Source organism: Rhopilema esculentum, chromosome 12, assembly GCF_057945365.1.
Source record: "Rhopilema esculentum isolate cy_ngs chromosome 12, ASM5794536v1, whole genome shotgun sequence".
Taxonomy (NCBI): domain Eukaryota; kingdom Metazoa; phylum Cnidaria; class Scyphozoa; order Rhizostomeae; family Rhizostomatidae; genus Rhopilema; species Rhopilema esculentum.
The window spans coordinates 4,105,269-4,123,008 of record NC_142826.1 but is presented as its reverse complement, the minus strand read 5'-3'; the positions used below and the strand labels follow the sequence as shown (position 1 = coordinate 4,123,008).

The following is a 17,740-nucleotide window of genomic DNA, read 5'->3' as shown; positions in this document are numbered from 1 at the left end:
TACCGTTACTTTGAGAATGCAATGTATTGTGTTAAGTTAAGTAAAAAATATCACCAGAAAAACAAACTTATTTGCAGCGCTCTACTGACATTTACAAAGCTGAACAAAAATGCTATAAATCCAGTAAAATTAGATTTTTTAAATATGGGTGCAGCATTTAAAATTTCTCAAAGTCACACCCATATGATTGATTTCGACAACTTTTCCGGTTACGGCAGAAAAAGATTATTCTGTCGGATTCAGTCTATACGCCAAAGTAAATTCAGCTCTTCCTATATGGAATCGAGCGCGGTATGACAGACTGGCCTAAGAAAAGTCTTTTGCATCTAATGAAGCCGATGGTTAAAAAACATTTGTCAAGGCTATTTATACGTTGGGCATGTTAGATGATATTTTATAAGAAACATGGAAGGCGATATTCATCTATATATGTAAAATCTTCTTCAAAAGTAAAGGAAAAACCTCTTCAGGTGTTGGAATATCACTGTTAACTTTAAATGTATACACTCACTTTTGAGATCCTGATGTCAGCGAAATTTTCAGGTGACAGCCTGTGCTGCCTTCCTTTTCTTGACTATCTGAGTAGTGAAGCTACGAAAAATGGAATTGCAAATCATTTAACGTTTTCTACACATAAAATTAGATATTGGGCTCTGGATGGGTGTTTTTTGTCTTTTCAGCATAAAATGTTTAATTTGAAGGAGGGGCAGTTGGTAGTTGGGGCGCTGAAAAATTTTCAAATATTGGTTACGAGAGTACGCTGTATACAACAATTTCAGATACCTTTTCAGAATAAACAACATAACTTTAAGGTAATCCTTGAAGCAAATTAACCTATCGGTCCAAGAACTTTTCTCATCTGATTCTCATTCTTCAAAAGGGGTGCACAATTTCCAAAAAAGGGGCGCCAGACTTGCTTCAACTCGTCGAGGGAGGCGCAACTGCCCCTAGTTGCCCCCTTTAAATCCGCCACTGTGAGTGAGTGAATGAGTTTTTTAGCCTATAAATTTTGATACTTCCATATACAGTACTAGCAAGGCCATTTAAGGATAAACGACAATGCAGTCATCAGGTAACTATGAATGCAAACACCAAATCGTTTACCGATCTGACTCTACAACCAAAGGTAAAGTAAAACATGACAACTAGCCAGGGTCAGCACTAGAAAAAGTTTTCTAGGAGCGGGGCTCACTGCCGGGTAGATTTCATAATTTATAATGACCACATTTTTTCGAGCAAGCGATGAATAACGCCAAATCTGCAGAGTAAAAAGCAAATTATTGTATCTTTCTCAGGAACAAGGGGAGGAGGTTACCTAAATAGGTTTTGAGGTACGGGGACGTGCCATTATTTAGTTGTACCTTTTCTGAAAAGTGCAGAATCATCGGTATCAGTTTTTTAAATATGTGCGGAACTATGGGTACCATTTTGGGGAAATATTGCAAAATTATTAGTAGGAAAATTAAAGGCAATCTGTCACGACATTGATTGATTATAAGAACAAAGAATTTTTTTATTGTTTCCAGTCCCCCTTTAATTTATCGCATTGTAAAAATATTGCGGAGCGCTGGAATCATGTTTTGGCTATGGTTCCAGCTATTGTTCTCGTTAACCAATTTTCAAACTGTAGTATGTTTCCTTTATAACAGTGTACTGAATGAGAAGGGATACAATGGGCAGCACCCCCCCCCCCCCCCCAATTAGAATTTCGCTCCGACGGCACTGTTACCTTGGCATATACCACGCTGTTTACAAGTATATATTAGATATTTGTCTCATTTCTTTCCTTTATCCATAGATTTTCATATTTTAATTTGCATATTTGCATATAAAGTTCAAGGGCATATGATACATTTTAGATTAAAGTTGAGTATTATGGGGGATAAAGAAGAAATTTATATGAAGGCGATCCTTTGACAAAATCAATGATAGATGAAGTTGCAAGTGAGGCTAGCAGACCTCGCTCTAACAAAATTATTACAAATATGGCGGAAAATAATGAAAACATTGAAAACGTGGGTGAAGAGTTGATCGAATGCCTTGAGGCGCAGTTAATGGAAATTGAGACCATAGAATATATGTTTCCTAATGATGGGGAACTTGATATTACGAATCGAGAGACTATGGATGATATTAGGGGGGTTTGCGAAAAATATAGATCATGTTCATCAGAAGATAGCGATTACAAAACTGCTCTTCTCAAACAGGCAAACTTGCTGCGGAACATATTGCTTGACATAAAGTTAGCAGTTGAGTTTGAATTCAATTCTAGTGCCAATGAAGTAATCAATATTAATTTTTCACTCCCGTTATTGTACCCTAACAAAGCTGTACCTAGTGTATTTGTATCAGCTGATTCGCTGACTAGGGAGCAGCAAGGACTGTGGAATGAAAGACTAAATGAATTTATAAAGGAAAATACAACAGAGGATGCAATGATTTACCAGATCACAGAATGGTTAAAGGACACAGGAGAAGGTTATTTTAAGGAGAGTTGTTCACATTTTGATAGCTGTTTGTCAGGTAAAATGCAAAAGAATGATTCAAAAAGTGATTCAGAAACCAAAGCATCTATGTGGTTGTATATGCATCACATTTATAATAAGAACAAACGTAGGGACATTATAAACTGGGCGAATGAATTAAAGCTAACAGGGTTCAGCCTACCTGGCAAGCCTGGTGTTGTACATGTGGAAGGGTGTGCTGACAATGTTGAAGAGTTTTTTGTGCGCCTTAGACGTTTATCCTGGAAAAGAATGTCTTGTGTTCATAAAGAAATTCATCACGAGGGTAGCTGGAAGCAGAGTTTTGAAAATTTTGAAGAGCTTTGTTTTGATGCACATGGCAGAAGAGATTATCACATGGACATGGGGAAATTTCAAATGTTTTTAAAAGAGCATGACCTTGGACATATGTTTTCCACTTTATTTGGTTTGAAAGAAAAATGATATGACTAGTAGAATTTTGAAGTTAAATTTTTAAATTTATTTTTGTAATACAAAACTAATCAAGTTTAAAAAGACATGTGTCATTAACTAGATTTGGCTAGTGCAATACATTTTGTGTAATTTATTGTGTACCTAGTGTAATTTATTTTTGTTTAGCACAAAGCAGGGGGTTGAAGATGGATTTTCACAGCAAAAATATTTTATGAAGCAGATGTGAAAAGTTTGTGTTGTATCAGCCAACTGCTAAATGCAACATATGCCCTTTCAAGAATTAACTTAAAGCAAAGGCTCAGGTTCATCCACAAGAATTTGAGTTGGTATATTATTGGGCAATCTGCATTTTTTTGAAAATTTTAATGCATCACTTCGATTACACTTTGAAATCTTTTCCAATTTTTATATTTTTGTTCATACCGAAGTCTTGGCTCCAGCTTTGGTTTCAGCATAAAAATTCATTCCAAATACAAATTTGAAGATTGAATGAAATACCAGAAACAAAGCATACTTTAAAAAGTATTTACAAGTTTAAGATTTTAAGCTATTGTGTCGTTAGTTATTCATGGAAACCTGATTTGGAATTCTATAAGTGATTTGACTGTTCAAAATGCCTAAGGGTGTATAATGACTTTATATTACATTGTCACAAAATGACCATTGCAAACGCCATCATTTTAAAACAATGAACATCTAGCAAGATTAAGACTATAGGTGCTAAATTTAAATATTAATAAATTTTGTGAATGTTGCAAACGAGGCAGTTTATTTAAAGTTGTGTGTTCAATGACCATAATGCCCTTACCTAGCTGTTTTGTCATTAAAATGTTAATACGAGACTTCTTTCAAAAGTTAATAACAGATTGTGTATCGAGAGGTGAATATATTTTCAAGGGATCGGACCTGAGGAATGGCAGGGGGCCTTTAGCTCTCTAATTAGGGGTTGAGCTTTTATGTCTCTTTGGGCTTTTTGTTGATGAGAAAAATATTTTGCAGTGGTTTTGGAAAGATAATCTCAGTTTATTCACTTCAAAAGCAACATCATCACACTCCTCCATTACAGAATTTAGCCCTGGGTCAGAGAAAACCTGGCAACAACCTTGCTTATCAGTGATTGCAAATTTAACACAACTTAAGCTACCATTTGGTGTGTGTTTCGCAGGAATGTGATACTCTTGCAATCATTTACGATGGTAATTGCTATAGGTGAAACTCTTTTACTTCAATTCCACTTTCCAATTTCACATTTTAGGTATTCTCAACTGGAAAGTCCACCTAGATTTTTGGAAGTAAATTGAAAAAATTTTATTAACTGAGCTTTTTTCTTTCTATTATTCTTCTTGTATTGTCAGGCTAAAAAGGCCAGCTTAAAAAAAAACAAAATGTATCGACACCCTCTATGCAAATATTTCTTCAGAAAAAAGATGATTTTAACAACCAAGAACTTGTACAAAGAAACCTAATCTGGGAACAGATGATCAAAGCAAAATCTTTATGCCAGTAATACCAACTAAGACATGTACCAATTTAAACTCAAACGAAACAGCACACTTAAAAACATGCTACTATAATTAATTATACTACTTTGCTGCTGCAAGGGTTTCTACAATACTACTTAAACATGGGTGTAAGAAGTACATAAATTTTGAACTAAACCACAATATCAAATGATGTGGTGAGGGTAATTGAAGCATTGCAAAGCAAAAGGTTAACCATGTAATATTGAATTCTTACAATGTTTAAGTGCTTACAATGCTACTTGACAATGACACTTGTGGCACCTACAGCTTCCAAGAAGCAGAAAGTGAATGCTCCATTGAAATTAAAATGCTGAAATTAAATGCCTCTAGCTATACAGCTTTTTGTGGAAATGCTCAGTATCAAAATAGAGAGCCTTTTTTCTAGATTTCCCTTCCTTCCACTCCAATTCTGACAAAATTTTGTTTCATGAGTACATCAAATTTATGTTGATTTCTAGTAGGGTATAGCTATTTCTGGCATGTTTGTATGAAAGCCTCTTTTTATGCTGAACAAGTATCACAATGACATTTAAATTAAGCCATGAAGCAAATCTTCTATCTTTAAATGCTATACAAAATCAAATGCTTAAATACAAGTGCATTTTATCTAAACACTTCTAAAATATTAACAACATCTCCACAAATTTACATACAACTTCAATACATCATAACTTAGAAAAAACAATAAACAACTTCAAGCAATTAAATATTTACTTTGAGCAGAGGCTGGTGATAAAGGGCCTACAACAGTTCAAAGACAACAGCACATAGCAAAAGCTTTCTGAGACTTGCCTTCAAATGAGTAGCATTGCTAAACAACTCAGGGGGTGCTGAAAATTATAAATAATAAACCTGAAGTTCCATGTATGTATGGTAATAAAACACACAATTTCACTTTATTCCTAATAGCCAATTTCATTTTTTAAAAAAAATCCTACATAAGGAGAATGGAAAAATTGTTTCATATTTTGTCTCACATCCTTAGAAAATCTGAATAAAAAAGGGGAATGTTAAGGGGATTGCCTACATAGATATTACTAGATGCTCTTTTTAAAGCAACAAATGGTGGGGTTAAATATTAGGTAAAGCCATTTAAAACATGATGTGCTTCAAGGGAAAGTTTGAAAAAAATTAAAAAAACAGCACTTTAAGACATAAGCAAACACAGCTGTACTATCAGTTTATTCTACATACACAAACTCTTCGCAATTTCATTCAAGTGTACATGTTCTCTTTGTCAATAACTAATTTCAGCAACTGACATTTCATAGCGGACTACTTCTAAATGCATACTTAACAGGTGTGTGGGGAGATTTTTATACCAAAGCAAACTTCCTAAAGTTGATAAATCATTGAGAAAACTGCTGAATAATTCATAAAGCAGGAAACTATCATGGTGATCCCATCCCCACTTCATTCACATTTCATATGTGATTTCATATTTGCAAATTGCAAACATGTGCAAATTGAATATGCATGGGAGTGGGGTTTGGGAAAAACTTCTTTGGTATTTTAACCAATTTTATTTTATCATGCAGGTTTCCATACAGCTTTGACAGTTTCCTTGCAATTGTCATGAAATTTGAACATGTTGGCATTTATCTTCTCCATGCTGCTAGCTTTTTGCAAGAAACTAACTTACTTCATCCACAGCAAAACAATTTTTTTACTCTCCAGCATCTCCAAATTTAGGAAAAGCAATTTCAACTTTTTCCTATAGGTGTCTTTCAGATTACACCATTTTAATTTTGAAGGGGAAGCCTTCCATTTCAAGCAACATTTTCTTCACATTCATATTCATGCTGTTCCCTGCATCTCCATTCCTTGGACCATGGCAATTTTGCTGTGTTTTTGTTTCTTTGTTGTTTCTTTGTTTTGATTGGCACCTTGGGTTTCTGATTGATAGCCCTTTTAACCAATATTTTTAAATGCAAATTTTTGCAAAAAATTAACTGTGTGAATATGTGAATTCATAATGCAAACATTTGCAATTAGAATAGTACATTCTTGTGTGAAATGGCGATGCAAATATAGTGCAAATGGGCTTCAGTATTCATTCTCTCTTTTTAAGTTCTTCTAAAGAAAAGGACAATGTATCCTAAATTCTTGTAGAAAATCTCATTTGAAATCTAGCCAAGAACCTCTGCACCATAAAAAGTTCAAAAAGTATCCTTTGTTGTAAATGCTAAATCTATTTTCTAAACACCCTGTGTTCTTTGTGTTCATTTTGGAGTTGCATTAGCCTGAGAGAAGGTAATTTTAAATCATTTATTAATCACTTTTAATAATTTAATCACACAGAATAGTGCAAAGCAAAGCACATAGCATAGCCTATTTAAAAGATCAGAACCTAGTTATGGCACTAACTTTTTATAAAAAGCTTCTGTTATATGAAACATAAAACTCCAGTTCCTGCAGAGTGCCTTGTTCTTAAAATTTGCTAAAAAGCTTTGTGGGCCTATTCTGTATCATAAATAACCCAATTCTTGAAGTTGGATTCCTGTAACCATATAACAATATTCCTGCCACAGCAATTACTAAGATGCCAAAGATAACACCAATAGCAATACCAGTTTTTCTCTTGGCATCTTTATTACTTTTCTCTTCTGATATTGCATGAGAAACATCACCTGTGGAAGAATTTGTAGCAGTGGTTGCTGGTACACCCGTATTTGGTGAGACACATTTGGCAGTAGAGTCTATAGCATTCTTTGGACAATCATTGTTCTCCCACTTTTGGCGATGCCAATCAAAAGTATCTGAGCACAAATTAAGCTTACTGCACCACTTGCATTGAAAGTTTTTGGCAATCTCTTTACTGAAACAAGACTGACATGATTTCGCCTGAATGCAATTAGGGATTGGCTGCAATATGTATGAGCTGTTTGCTTTAATGCGATCTTGTTGTAATTCAACTTTGTGATATCGGTATATGATTCGGAATGGAATATGTAGATTTGTACCAGGAATACGGTAATATCTTATTTTTACAAACCCATCTGACAGACCAACTTTTGGAGGAAAACCAACACTTGTGAAGTTCACAACGCTGTATGGAATAGATTTGTAAGAAAAGATGATGGTGCCATTTTCAAAAAGTGAAACCTGAAAGGTAAAAGGGCTGCTGTTATTTTTTCTGACTTCGTGTATGTTATCCCACTGCGCTATGAATCTTGCACCGTCATCATGTAGGTAAACATATACAGGCTTGTCTGATGACGCAGCAAAATCAGCCATAAGTGGTGCAGCATAGTGGACATTATGGGCAAAGCTATGTACGACAGGACCAATGTGGAGAAACCCTGCTGATGTAACAACAACATTTTCTACATCGTGGCCATAGAAAGGAAACACAAACTTTAACTTATAAGTGGTGTACAGCATCAGCAATGATCCGACACTTCCTGGCAGCGTCATCTTCTTCATTGTAACATTGCGATCGCCTGCGTCGTATAAAGCTTTTATGTCTTTAAAGTATGCATTTGAGTCAGACACAAACTGCGATGTATAATATTTGTGATCTGATATAATGGTTTTGTTTGGTGGTACCGTATATGCTGTAGGGCTAACGGGTGCTTTCGTCGTCGTTGTGTTTAAGGTTGAACGTCGCTGCCTTGTATTCTCCTTCATGATATCGCGCTTGTTAAAAGGCCTTCTATCACTTACATCCTTGAAGTATGTTTTAATTTGACTTTCCTTTGCTTTCCCATATTCCTCGGAGATTTCGCGATATGTAATTTTTGCTCCACAACAGTAGAACCAACTTATGCTCAATATCAACGTAATTGAAAAATAGGCACAAGTCATCTTCATCTCAAAATATCACTAGAAAGTGCTCCAGCAATGTATTTTACAACTTCGACTGCGGTATTTTATTCAATTAGGCCACAGTGAACTTACACAACAACTCACTACAAACAATCCTTGGTATCGCAATTCACTTTAATTATTTTCGTTTCCTCGTACCTACGACGGGGGTACTGTTAGTAGCAGAGTGACGTCATTAAAAACAGCTTATAGAGTTTTTAAATATGTCCCCATAACCTGAAAGAGCACCATTGATATTTAGGCCTAGAAATTTCGCTGAAGTTTTGGTAAACCAAGAAAAACTAAACTAGATCTGTAAAAATTGGTTTCGAATATGATACCGGGAGCAATCAAAAGCGCTCCCTAGTTTCTCTATAAAACATTTTATATAAATTATTATTTTGTGGAATCTGATTTTGTGGAGACAGACAACACCACAGCAAAGCAAGCACCGCTGCTGTAAATGCACGGAAAATGAGAATGATTGCCTATATTTCCGGTACTGGCTTTTATTTATAAATTGAAGTACAGAATAGGATCACTCGCCAAGTTTCACATCGATATTCGAAAGTGAGGTAAACGAAACCAATCCTTATTTTCACCAAATTTACAAGGGCACAGTATGGAGTAAGTTCCTTTTGGCCACCATTCGAAATGACCGCCAAAACGAAATCTGCCTGCACAACCCGTGAGGAATTTGAAAACTGAATTCAGCCACAAGTTCATAACTTCCAACCTTCCCGATTTAATGGGCGCAGTCCCGATAAGCAAACTTTTGTGTCGACCACCATATTAAAAAGAGTTGTTTTAAAATTTACCCGATTTGAAGAAATCCATCTAACTGCTTATGTTTTACACGCTAAAACATATAACAATGACACCAGAAAATCGGCTTGAATCATAAAATAGCTTTCTGCCCGTATATTTAAGTGCATTAGATGCATTAGAAAATATTCATTCAAACAATGCTTTTTCCAAAGAATAGGTTCAAAATCTTGATATGAAGACTCGTATGGTTGCAAGGTCAGCCTGTGCTGGAACGTTTTTGTGCAGTTATGGCCTAAGTTAAATAGCTTCTATTGTTAAATGTACAAGCAAAGTAGAAATAAATCGACGTACATGCGTAGTTCAGATTCCATAAGATGGTCGATTTTGGCAAGACCTCTGATGCACCACAGCTCCAGTGCATCAAATTTCGAGACTCGGGTTAACCGACAAAACGAATGCAAGGCTTCAGTAATAAGTATGGTTAACTAAATGTTAAAGTATAAGTTGATAATTAGTTACGTATAAAGAATTGACAAACTACAACTATATCAAGTGCTTAGTTTTCAAATTTATTTTATATATAGTATAAATAATAATGTTTTTATACAAGCAAGCTAAAATTATTAGATAATTATCTAAGCAAGCAGGATCAATGATAAAATTTACGGTACTCACGGCCAAATTAGTTGTAAAACATGTTTGCAGTAGCAACGTATGTACAGCAGCAATGAGTGATGCTAACCTACTATATTTGCATACATCCCTAGAGAGTATATATCAATAACATATGCCCCAGAAGAATAGCATTTATGCGAGGGGAACAACGAACTTTGAGCAATACACTCATACAAACAATGCAAAATTGAAGAGCACAAAAAATCTAGTGCTTTACTGCTGCAGGACCACTCATTGTTCATCTGAAGTGCAAAAATCAATTTTGCGTAATGTGTATTTTATGGAAGATACTCAATGAAATACCTCTTGGGAGGAAAAACCAAAGTGGGTGTTTGTTCCTGTGTATATGTTTGAAAACCGTTTGAAAAGTGTAGAAGTATTCCTTTTTTTTCGGGTGCATTTTCTGCATCTTTTACAAACTGGCACCAGATTTCTCGCTAAGAATGGAACCCTTTGCTGTAGCAACGTTAGGTAATTTTCTTTATTTTGCTATTTTTTGTCCCTTTTTCGGTGATTTGCCCCCACTCCCACACTGCTACCATATAGGTCTATCGGCGTCTCTGTTTCTCGCACATTCAAAAGAGGGGAACCATAAGGACAGAAAGTGCAATATAAATTATTAAGCTTATTAGGTTAGATAATAGGTCTCACACTATTGGGGGACATATTTGAAAGGTATGGGACTATTTGAAAAAAGTTAAAATCATAGATTATCAGGTTACACTAGCAGTGCTAATAATAAAGAAAGGAAGAATGGATACCTCTGGAAAGCTCAGAAATGAGAGTTTTTTAGAAAAGTACTTAACAGGGGGAATATCATTTGTAAAAATTTAATTTTTGCTTCCTCTCAATATAACCAAATATATCTCAGCCACCAGTATGTATTTCAATATAAATTAGTATAAGTTACATTGATGCGAGATTAACGGGATAATTGTAAACTCACATCTTAAAGATTCAGTTTCAACCACAAAGTGTCAGTCCTAATAGCATGTGTAAGCTATTAGCAAATAAGAAAGTGAAAGCGGTAAAATTCAATTCAACACAATCACATAGGATCTGTCTGCACGGAGGTATCATGCGATTTAGTCGATTCAGTCTTTGACAGGGGGTGTCGTTCGATCGAACTATTCAAGTCAAAGTATCAGGAGGGCTCGCCTATTTTTTGAGTAAATTATGTGACGTCATATTAGGTACTATTTCAGTTTCGTTTTTAAATAACAAAATATCTCAATATTTTAGCAAAAAGTGGAGAAATAAAAAAAGTTAAAAGCTAAATACCTGGTAAATGTTCTTAAAATGATTATCATTAAAAAAGCATATCTGATATCAAATGTTAAACATACAATTATTTTCCATGATGCGTTATTGTATATGCTGTTGAGCCGAATGACCAAGGTAGACATAGCAAATACAGCATGTTATGGTTATCAGCACATTTGGAAAGTCGAAGTAAATAAATACTTTATGGGAAGAGGGTCAACTTTTACTAATCATTACACGAAACCAATTTTTACTAATCATAAGCAGGAAAATCTGCTAAATTCACAATCTCTTCTACTTTATAGGATGGAAAAGTCCCTTTCTCACCCCTAGAGTGTGAAAAGGCTTTTGAATAACCATCCCAATGATTTCCTGCAATGGCAAGCTCTTCATCAGCTGTCAGATCGAGTTCACTCTTGTCTCGTGCCTTGTGAGCGATTTTCACCCTCACTTTATGTTCATTTTGACCACCAAAGTAGTAAACGTCGTCTAAAGACTGAAATCTTCTCGATGCATCAACGTGCTTTCCGTTCATAATCTCATATGCCAGTCTGCATACCTAGGCGAAACACTCGAAAAACTAACACTAACGTATCAAACTACTTCACTCGTTGACAACGAGTCATTGTTGGAGTTATACCAGGGGATCATTAAAGATATAACCTAATGCTATTGTCATTGGTTCTATCACGATTCCCAGCAGTAAGTGCCATATGGCACATGTCGATTTTTCGTTTGAATTGTTATGTTTGTTTATGTTTAAAAGGACTTGCTACAAAGCTTATTTGCAGCATCATTACGCATAAGGATCAGTGATGTATATCCGTCAATTTTACGTTCTCATTATTGCTCTCAACTGGGACAGTAAGAAAAGACCCTTTTCCATCAAATCCCTACCAGTAAAAATTCCTTAAAAGAACCCCTGATATGAAAAATTCCCAAACAGCCACATTGATATGGCAATTTATTGCTGAATAAACTACAACCCAGTATAAGAAATTGCCTTGTTGCCAAGGCAACCGTTGTTGGTCAATCAAATCTTGCTTCCCTGCGTAACCATCAAAAAATACTAAAAGTTCACAAAATGATGCAAGATACCTATGTAAAAACACAAAGCAGCACCTTTCCTTGCCTCGAACATCACAAAAACACACATTGGTAAAAAACCACTACAACAACCATAGACCTATTAAACCAAACTTGGCAATATTTATGGTGTCAAGATGAGATAGGGCTGATAGAGTGCTGATCTTCCAAAATATTGATGTAGATGCTATCCATAATAACTTAATTTTTTTATCATAGATTGCTATCTCACTTAATCAAACTCCTCGAAATATTCTATGGAATTATGTCAGTCAGTACGCTGTAAGCAAATAGTCCCAATGACTACACTAAAGGCATGCAAGCTAGAGCCGGGGGCTGGAAAGGAGGGCCTGTAGCCCCTACTTCTTTCCTGAAATATGACATGAATATTGTCAAATCAAAGAAACTGTTCAAAGAACTGCCAAAGAGTATTCACAATTGTCTAGTTACCCCGACCCCAAAACAGTGGGCCTTGTCGAAATGAGCGACCATTTGATTATAATTTCTTACGTATTATAATTTTTCCCCAAGCTCACCCATTTGGATCAAGCCCTGGATCAAAGACGAATTGTAAAGAATTCTGCCGCACAATAATCAACATAAATTGGTAGAATCACCACTGTGTTGTATTCACCATCTTGCCTTATGCTCACTTTCAAAGATCTTTAAAAATAACCAAAGCAGATTTCAGTTTTCTACTGTCCCAAACTGTCCACTAAAGTTCAGTACTGATCACATAACGTACAATTATGATAAAGAAGTACCGTACGGAATGGTTTTTATATGAAACAGCATACCTGAGATGAAAAGGTGCATACAACGTAATCTGATTCTGAAAGCAACTCGATGTCCGATATGACACCATACAGAGATTGCTCACTGTACCTGTGCTCCAGACCAGCAAAGACCGAGGCGGTATTGTCACTAACAAACGTGATGTCTGGATACCTTTGAAAAGAGATTTGAAAAAGTACAATAAAACGTTGAACAATTTCAATTTAAAGAAACATAAGAAAGACGCTGAAAGCCACATAGAATGAAAATATCAACCTCGATTTCATTATTAACCTGTTCAGTATCAGACGCCATTCTCATCAAAAACTTTAAATTATCTTAAATTGCTAGTGGATTACGTGAATAGCACAGGTTTTTTTATATTTTATAGAGACTATTTCTACAATGAAGTTCCACAAAGAAATCAATTTTAGAATCACACTAGAATAAAAGAAGCCTAAACTTGAAAGTTGTGGTTTTTCTGTTTCAGTTGTAACAACCTCACTTTCTGCAAATTATAAATGGAAATAGCCTTCAAAAGAAGATCATAACCAGAGCCACTAGGGGCACATGGTTCCCCAATGTTTGAAAAAATGTCTCAAGAAAAATTTGAAAAAATGACTATTATTTGTAACCAACTATTCCTTTCTTACTGAAGCTTTCAATTTTGAAAAGACTAGGATGTCCCTGACAGCCTTAAAAGGTTTGGAATCTTCATCAAAACAAATGTTTTTGTTCATTATCGGGTGTAAAATTTTATATTTTAAGCTGTGTACTATGTTGCGAACCAACTCTGTTACATGAAGATGATAAAGCCATTACGTAACGGAAAACGTTTTTAAGCATTCCTCTGTTTCTGGCTTTATTGACGATAACAACATTGTCCAAGGGAAAATCAATATCCATTGCGAAAAGGTCACTGCAATCTTCTTTTTTATCAATCAAATTGCTGCCCTTACTGGTTCAAGCTAATACACGCAAAGATACGGTACAATCAAATATTTTTCAATGATATTCTTTCTTGTTGATATCAAAAGATTTTTGCTTATTTCTTACTTTTGTTTTGCTTCAGTTAGAAGGTTTTTGTCATCCGTTGCCATATATACCCTCTTGGCGTCGAGCTTCGTCTTCAGTTCCAGCTTTTTAAAATATCTTCTAGCCCATTTTATGTATTCGCCAATGTCATGATGTGCTGCCTCTACATTAATTTTATCAGTTCTTCTGACATGAATCCTAAAAAATAATTAGAAAGTTGAAGATGGCAAATAGCTTAGAAAATTGTTCTGTACTTAGTCCAGAGAATTAGACTTGTTCCATTATCTGGCAAGTTATCAAGACACAGCACTTGCTGTCATTGACGTCAGATCAGTGGCGGCCTGGCCCTTTTCGTCTGGGGGGGGGGGGGCCAGCATCAAAATGGCGCCCTCCATAACTAACATTGTCTTTTTCCTGCGAACATTGGCAGTACAGGGGCGGTGCCAAGAAGTTCAAGAAGAAAATTTTTGCGACCACGCCCTTTAGATTGGCTTAAAATACATTTCAAAATATTTCTTGCAGTCATTTTCTTGAAATCGTTTAAAAATTTTACTATTTTTAAGGCATCCTTCTAGCACGTTTGATTAATTCCAGTCTTAAAATGGATTTCATTACTTTTAATAAGGAAAAGAATCCATCCTATCTTTGTATCGTCGAGACACATTGGTCCTTTCATGAGAAATGAAGCAATGAGACAAAATCTACTGACCCCACATGAGCAGGTTTCTGAAGGCCAGAAAAGCCAAAGAGACTAATCGAAAATCAAAATTTTCCCTGAAAGGGGGACATGAGTCCCGACACGCTAAACACAGTCTGTGTGCACTATGAGTGCTGTGTTCTCCACATGAAAGAATTTAACTACTTAAGTTTCCTTACACAGTCCTCTAAAAAATTGATTAATTTTTTCGCTCCTGGGAACAGTACAAATGTTTTATTTCGATATTACAGTACTGAACGGGCACAAAGACGTGCCCTTGAAGTGAGAATGTTCTATGGGGGCGTGCGCCCCAATAAAGTTTTGAATTTTATGGCGTCTTTTTTGTCTTTGCTGGCCTCCTAGAGACCTAATAACCAGACAAGTCGGTCGTATCAAACTTTTTTGAGTTTTCGGTGCCCCTTACAAGTTTTGGCGCCCCTATAAAAATGTCAGCTGGGGAGCCCTGGCCCCCCCCCCTGCCAGGCCGCCACTGCGTCAGACAGTTGTATTTTCGCTTTCTTTCTGTAAATGGTGTTATTTAAGTTACATGTGATTTACCATTGAACGATCAAGACGAAGCTTGCGTTCATAAAAGTGCTGTCTCTCTAAGTTTAGGCCTTAGCTCCATCGATGCTTTCGAAAGAGTCCATGCACACTACAAATACTTTACTCTGGGTACCTTTTAGAATACAAAGTAGTGGGTTAGATCTGTCTCTCTTTCTTGAGGTAAAACCGTTAAGGTAAGTGGCAAAGCAATTATTCACAATGCAAAGAAGGGTATGATTTTATTTGATGTTACAAAATGTATATGAACACCAAATTAGTCATCAGTGTCTGTTGATGTCCAGTGCTCATTTTCACAACCAGCTACGAAATTTCTTGTTTTCGAGATTCAAACTAAATTCATTTCATTTTGGAGCTAAATTTGTTTACTTATTATCATATAATCGAGATAGGAGAACGAGCGCCAGTGACCTGATAGAGTTAAGTTATCTACGTTACAGGTTACCAAGCTTGAGGCACATTGTACGTCGCCATTCGTCATCTTGGAGAGAAGACGATGATACTCGGCTACATGGATGGTAAACGTAGTAGAGGAAGACGCAGATGTTTTCTCTAAACCAGAAACATAAAGAAATTTGTGGATGTTCCTTTGGTAAACTACATACGCCAAACATAAGACGGATATGTGAGACGTGATCACTACACCAATCACAACTAGTCAACCAATGAACGACGACGTCGACGAGAACCACGACGACGACGACGAAAACTGCGATGACGACGAATATCCACATCGTACCGTAGTATTCTTTAGTGCAGAATTACATCTTTTGATTATCAAAAAAATCAAGCCGAACACTCAAGAATAAAGTCTGTCGATACTGAATATGACGAGTTCAAACAACGGAACAAATCCTTTCAAATTTTGACTGTTTATAAATTCCTTATTCAGTTAGGATAGGTTTTATCTTTTTAAAGGAATTGCAGAGAGGAAACTAAAAAATAATTAATAGATAACAATTAAACAAAACTCGAAAAAACTTACCCAACAATAGGTGACTTGAAACCAATTCTTCTCTTCTTTTCATTGATCCTTTCTTTCATTAAAGGTTGATATCGAAATAGATAAGCACAGATCTGACCAACCCACCAAACAAATGGCCTGTCATTGAACGTGATGATTCTGTCTACTAAGTCACGTGGAACTGCCTGTGGAAGCTGGTCTGGCTTCGGGTAGATGGTGTCAATAATAGGCAGACTGGCGATCAAAGCTTTGGTATTGTAGGCAATACCCAAGTATTCGACACCAAAGCTAACATTACGACATGATTCACTCACAGGCAAGAATGTCCCTTCCCATCCTTTCTTTGAATATCTCCAGCCTCGTGAGTTTATAACCATGGTCCTATTCGAGCTATATGCCATTATCATACAGTAAATTATGTGATGTACTTGGCAACCATATCCACAAGCCTTGTTTAAAGTGCAAACTAGCCTGCGTGCCTTTTTGCAATCATCGGGGTTTTGCAGTTTATTGAGTCTTTGTCGTACTTCATTTGACAGTTTTCTGTGCATAGTTTCTCTATAAGTGCCCATGCCGTCAAGATCTCTAAGAATCTCTAATTCATGAATTGTATGTAATGATAACTGTTCAATGTCTGTTTTGAATTTTTCAAAACCATACTGCATAAAAACATCACCTGCCTTGTTCTTAAGCTTTTCGAATTTATCAGTAAGAAGATAATTCATTTCTCTGACATAATTGTCTATTCTACGTCTAGAAATTTCATACTCGATACTGGGTGCTCTATAAAAATTGTTATTTTTGAATTTGGTAATCAATTTTGGTTTATCGTGCTTCTTACCGATTTTGTGGCTTGATTCAAGGGTGATACCGGTGGCAGCAATAATTGGCCTTCTGCTCTTGTTCTTTGATTCTTTATGCAAACGTTCCTTGCCTTCTATTGCTGCCTTTTTTCTTGGCTCTGCAAACGTCTCTGACGTCTTTTGTGAATCTTGTGCCAGCTCATATAGATGCATGGCCATGTACAGAAATGTTGTCAGCCACACCAATACCATAACACAGAAGATTTTAAACACTTCTCTGCCTGTCATGCCTTTTCGTTTCTTTGGGCATTCACTATATCTGTAAGTATATTCATTCAATTATTAGATAATATGGGAGCAACTTTGAAATATTGATTATATCCACACACACCAAAACGACATGAAAAATATCTTGGAAGCAGCCAAGAAATAAGATAAAATTGCAATTTTTAGACACGCAAGTCCGTGTTCAAGAATAGTTTTGCCAGGGGCGGATCCACAATAGCCCGTTTATCAGCCGCCATTGTTTGTAAATCAAAGTTACTGTTTCACTGAAGCTGAATATAAAAAATTATTGCTTGTCTGAATTAGTGTATATCATCTTTGCTCTGTTTCCAAGTATACTACCTATACCGGCAAGGTTTCGTCACAATATATCTGAGTAACACCAAAAATGCGTACAACAAGAAATAAAACATCGAACGCAGAATGATATTTTATTTCTACTCTTGAACAAATCATTATTTACATAAAAATTGATGCGATAAAACTTCACCCGTAAAAAATAGATTTTAAGGTTAAACATATCTTATAAGTAAAGTCATACGTAAATGTGCGAGTTG

At 35.9% G+C, this 17,740-nt stretch overlaps 3 protein-coding genes across 3 annotated transcripts; 1 reads left to right on the top strand and 2 right to left on the bottom strand.

The window, feature by feature from the left end:
- The first annotated feature begins 1,946 nt into the window (after positions 1-1,946).
- On the top strand, positions 1,947-4,813 carry LOC135681546 (RWD domain-containing protein 2B). Its single transcript, XM_065196074.2, has one exon. The coding sequence runs from the start codon at positions 1,986-1,988 to the stop codon at positions 2,946-2,948; it is 963 nt and encodes a 320-aa protein (XP_065052146.2). The 5' UTR covers positions 1,947-1,985; the 3' UTR covers positions 2,949-4,813.
- On the bottom strand, positions 4,412-8,425 carry LOC135681545 (plexin domain-containing protein 2-like). Its single transcript, XM_065196073.2, has one exon. The coding sequence runs from the start codon at positions 8,273-8,275 to the stop codon at positions 6,893-6,895; it is 1,383 nt and encodes a 460-aa protein (XP_065052145.2). The 5' UTR covers positions 8,276-8,425; the 3' UTR covers positions 4,412-6,892.
- Positions 8,426-10,542: 2,117 nt separating this feature from the next.
- LOC135681542 (alpha-(1,6)-fucosyltransferase) lies at positions 10,543-17,540 on the bottom strand. The gene is made up of 4 exons (XM_065196068.2): positions 16,117-17,540; positions 13,892-14,068; positions 12,859-13,009; positions 10,543-11,534 (listed from the first exon to the last, which is right to left on the bottom strand). Exons 1-4 carry the CDS (start codon positions 17,184-17,186, stop codon positions 11,229-11,231), a joined length of 1,704 nt encoding a protein of 567 aa, XP_065052140.2. The 5' UTR covers positions 17,187-17,540; the 3' UTR covers positions 10,543-11,228.
- Between the last annotated feature and the right edge of the window lie 200 nt (positions 17,541-17,740).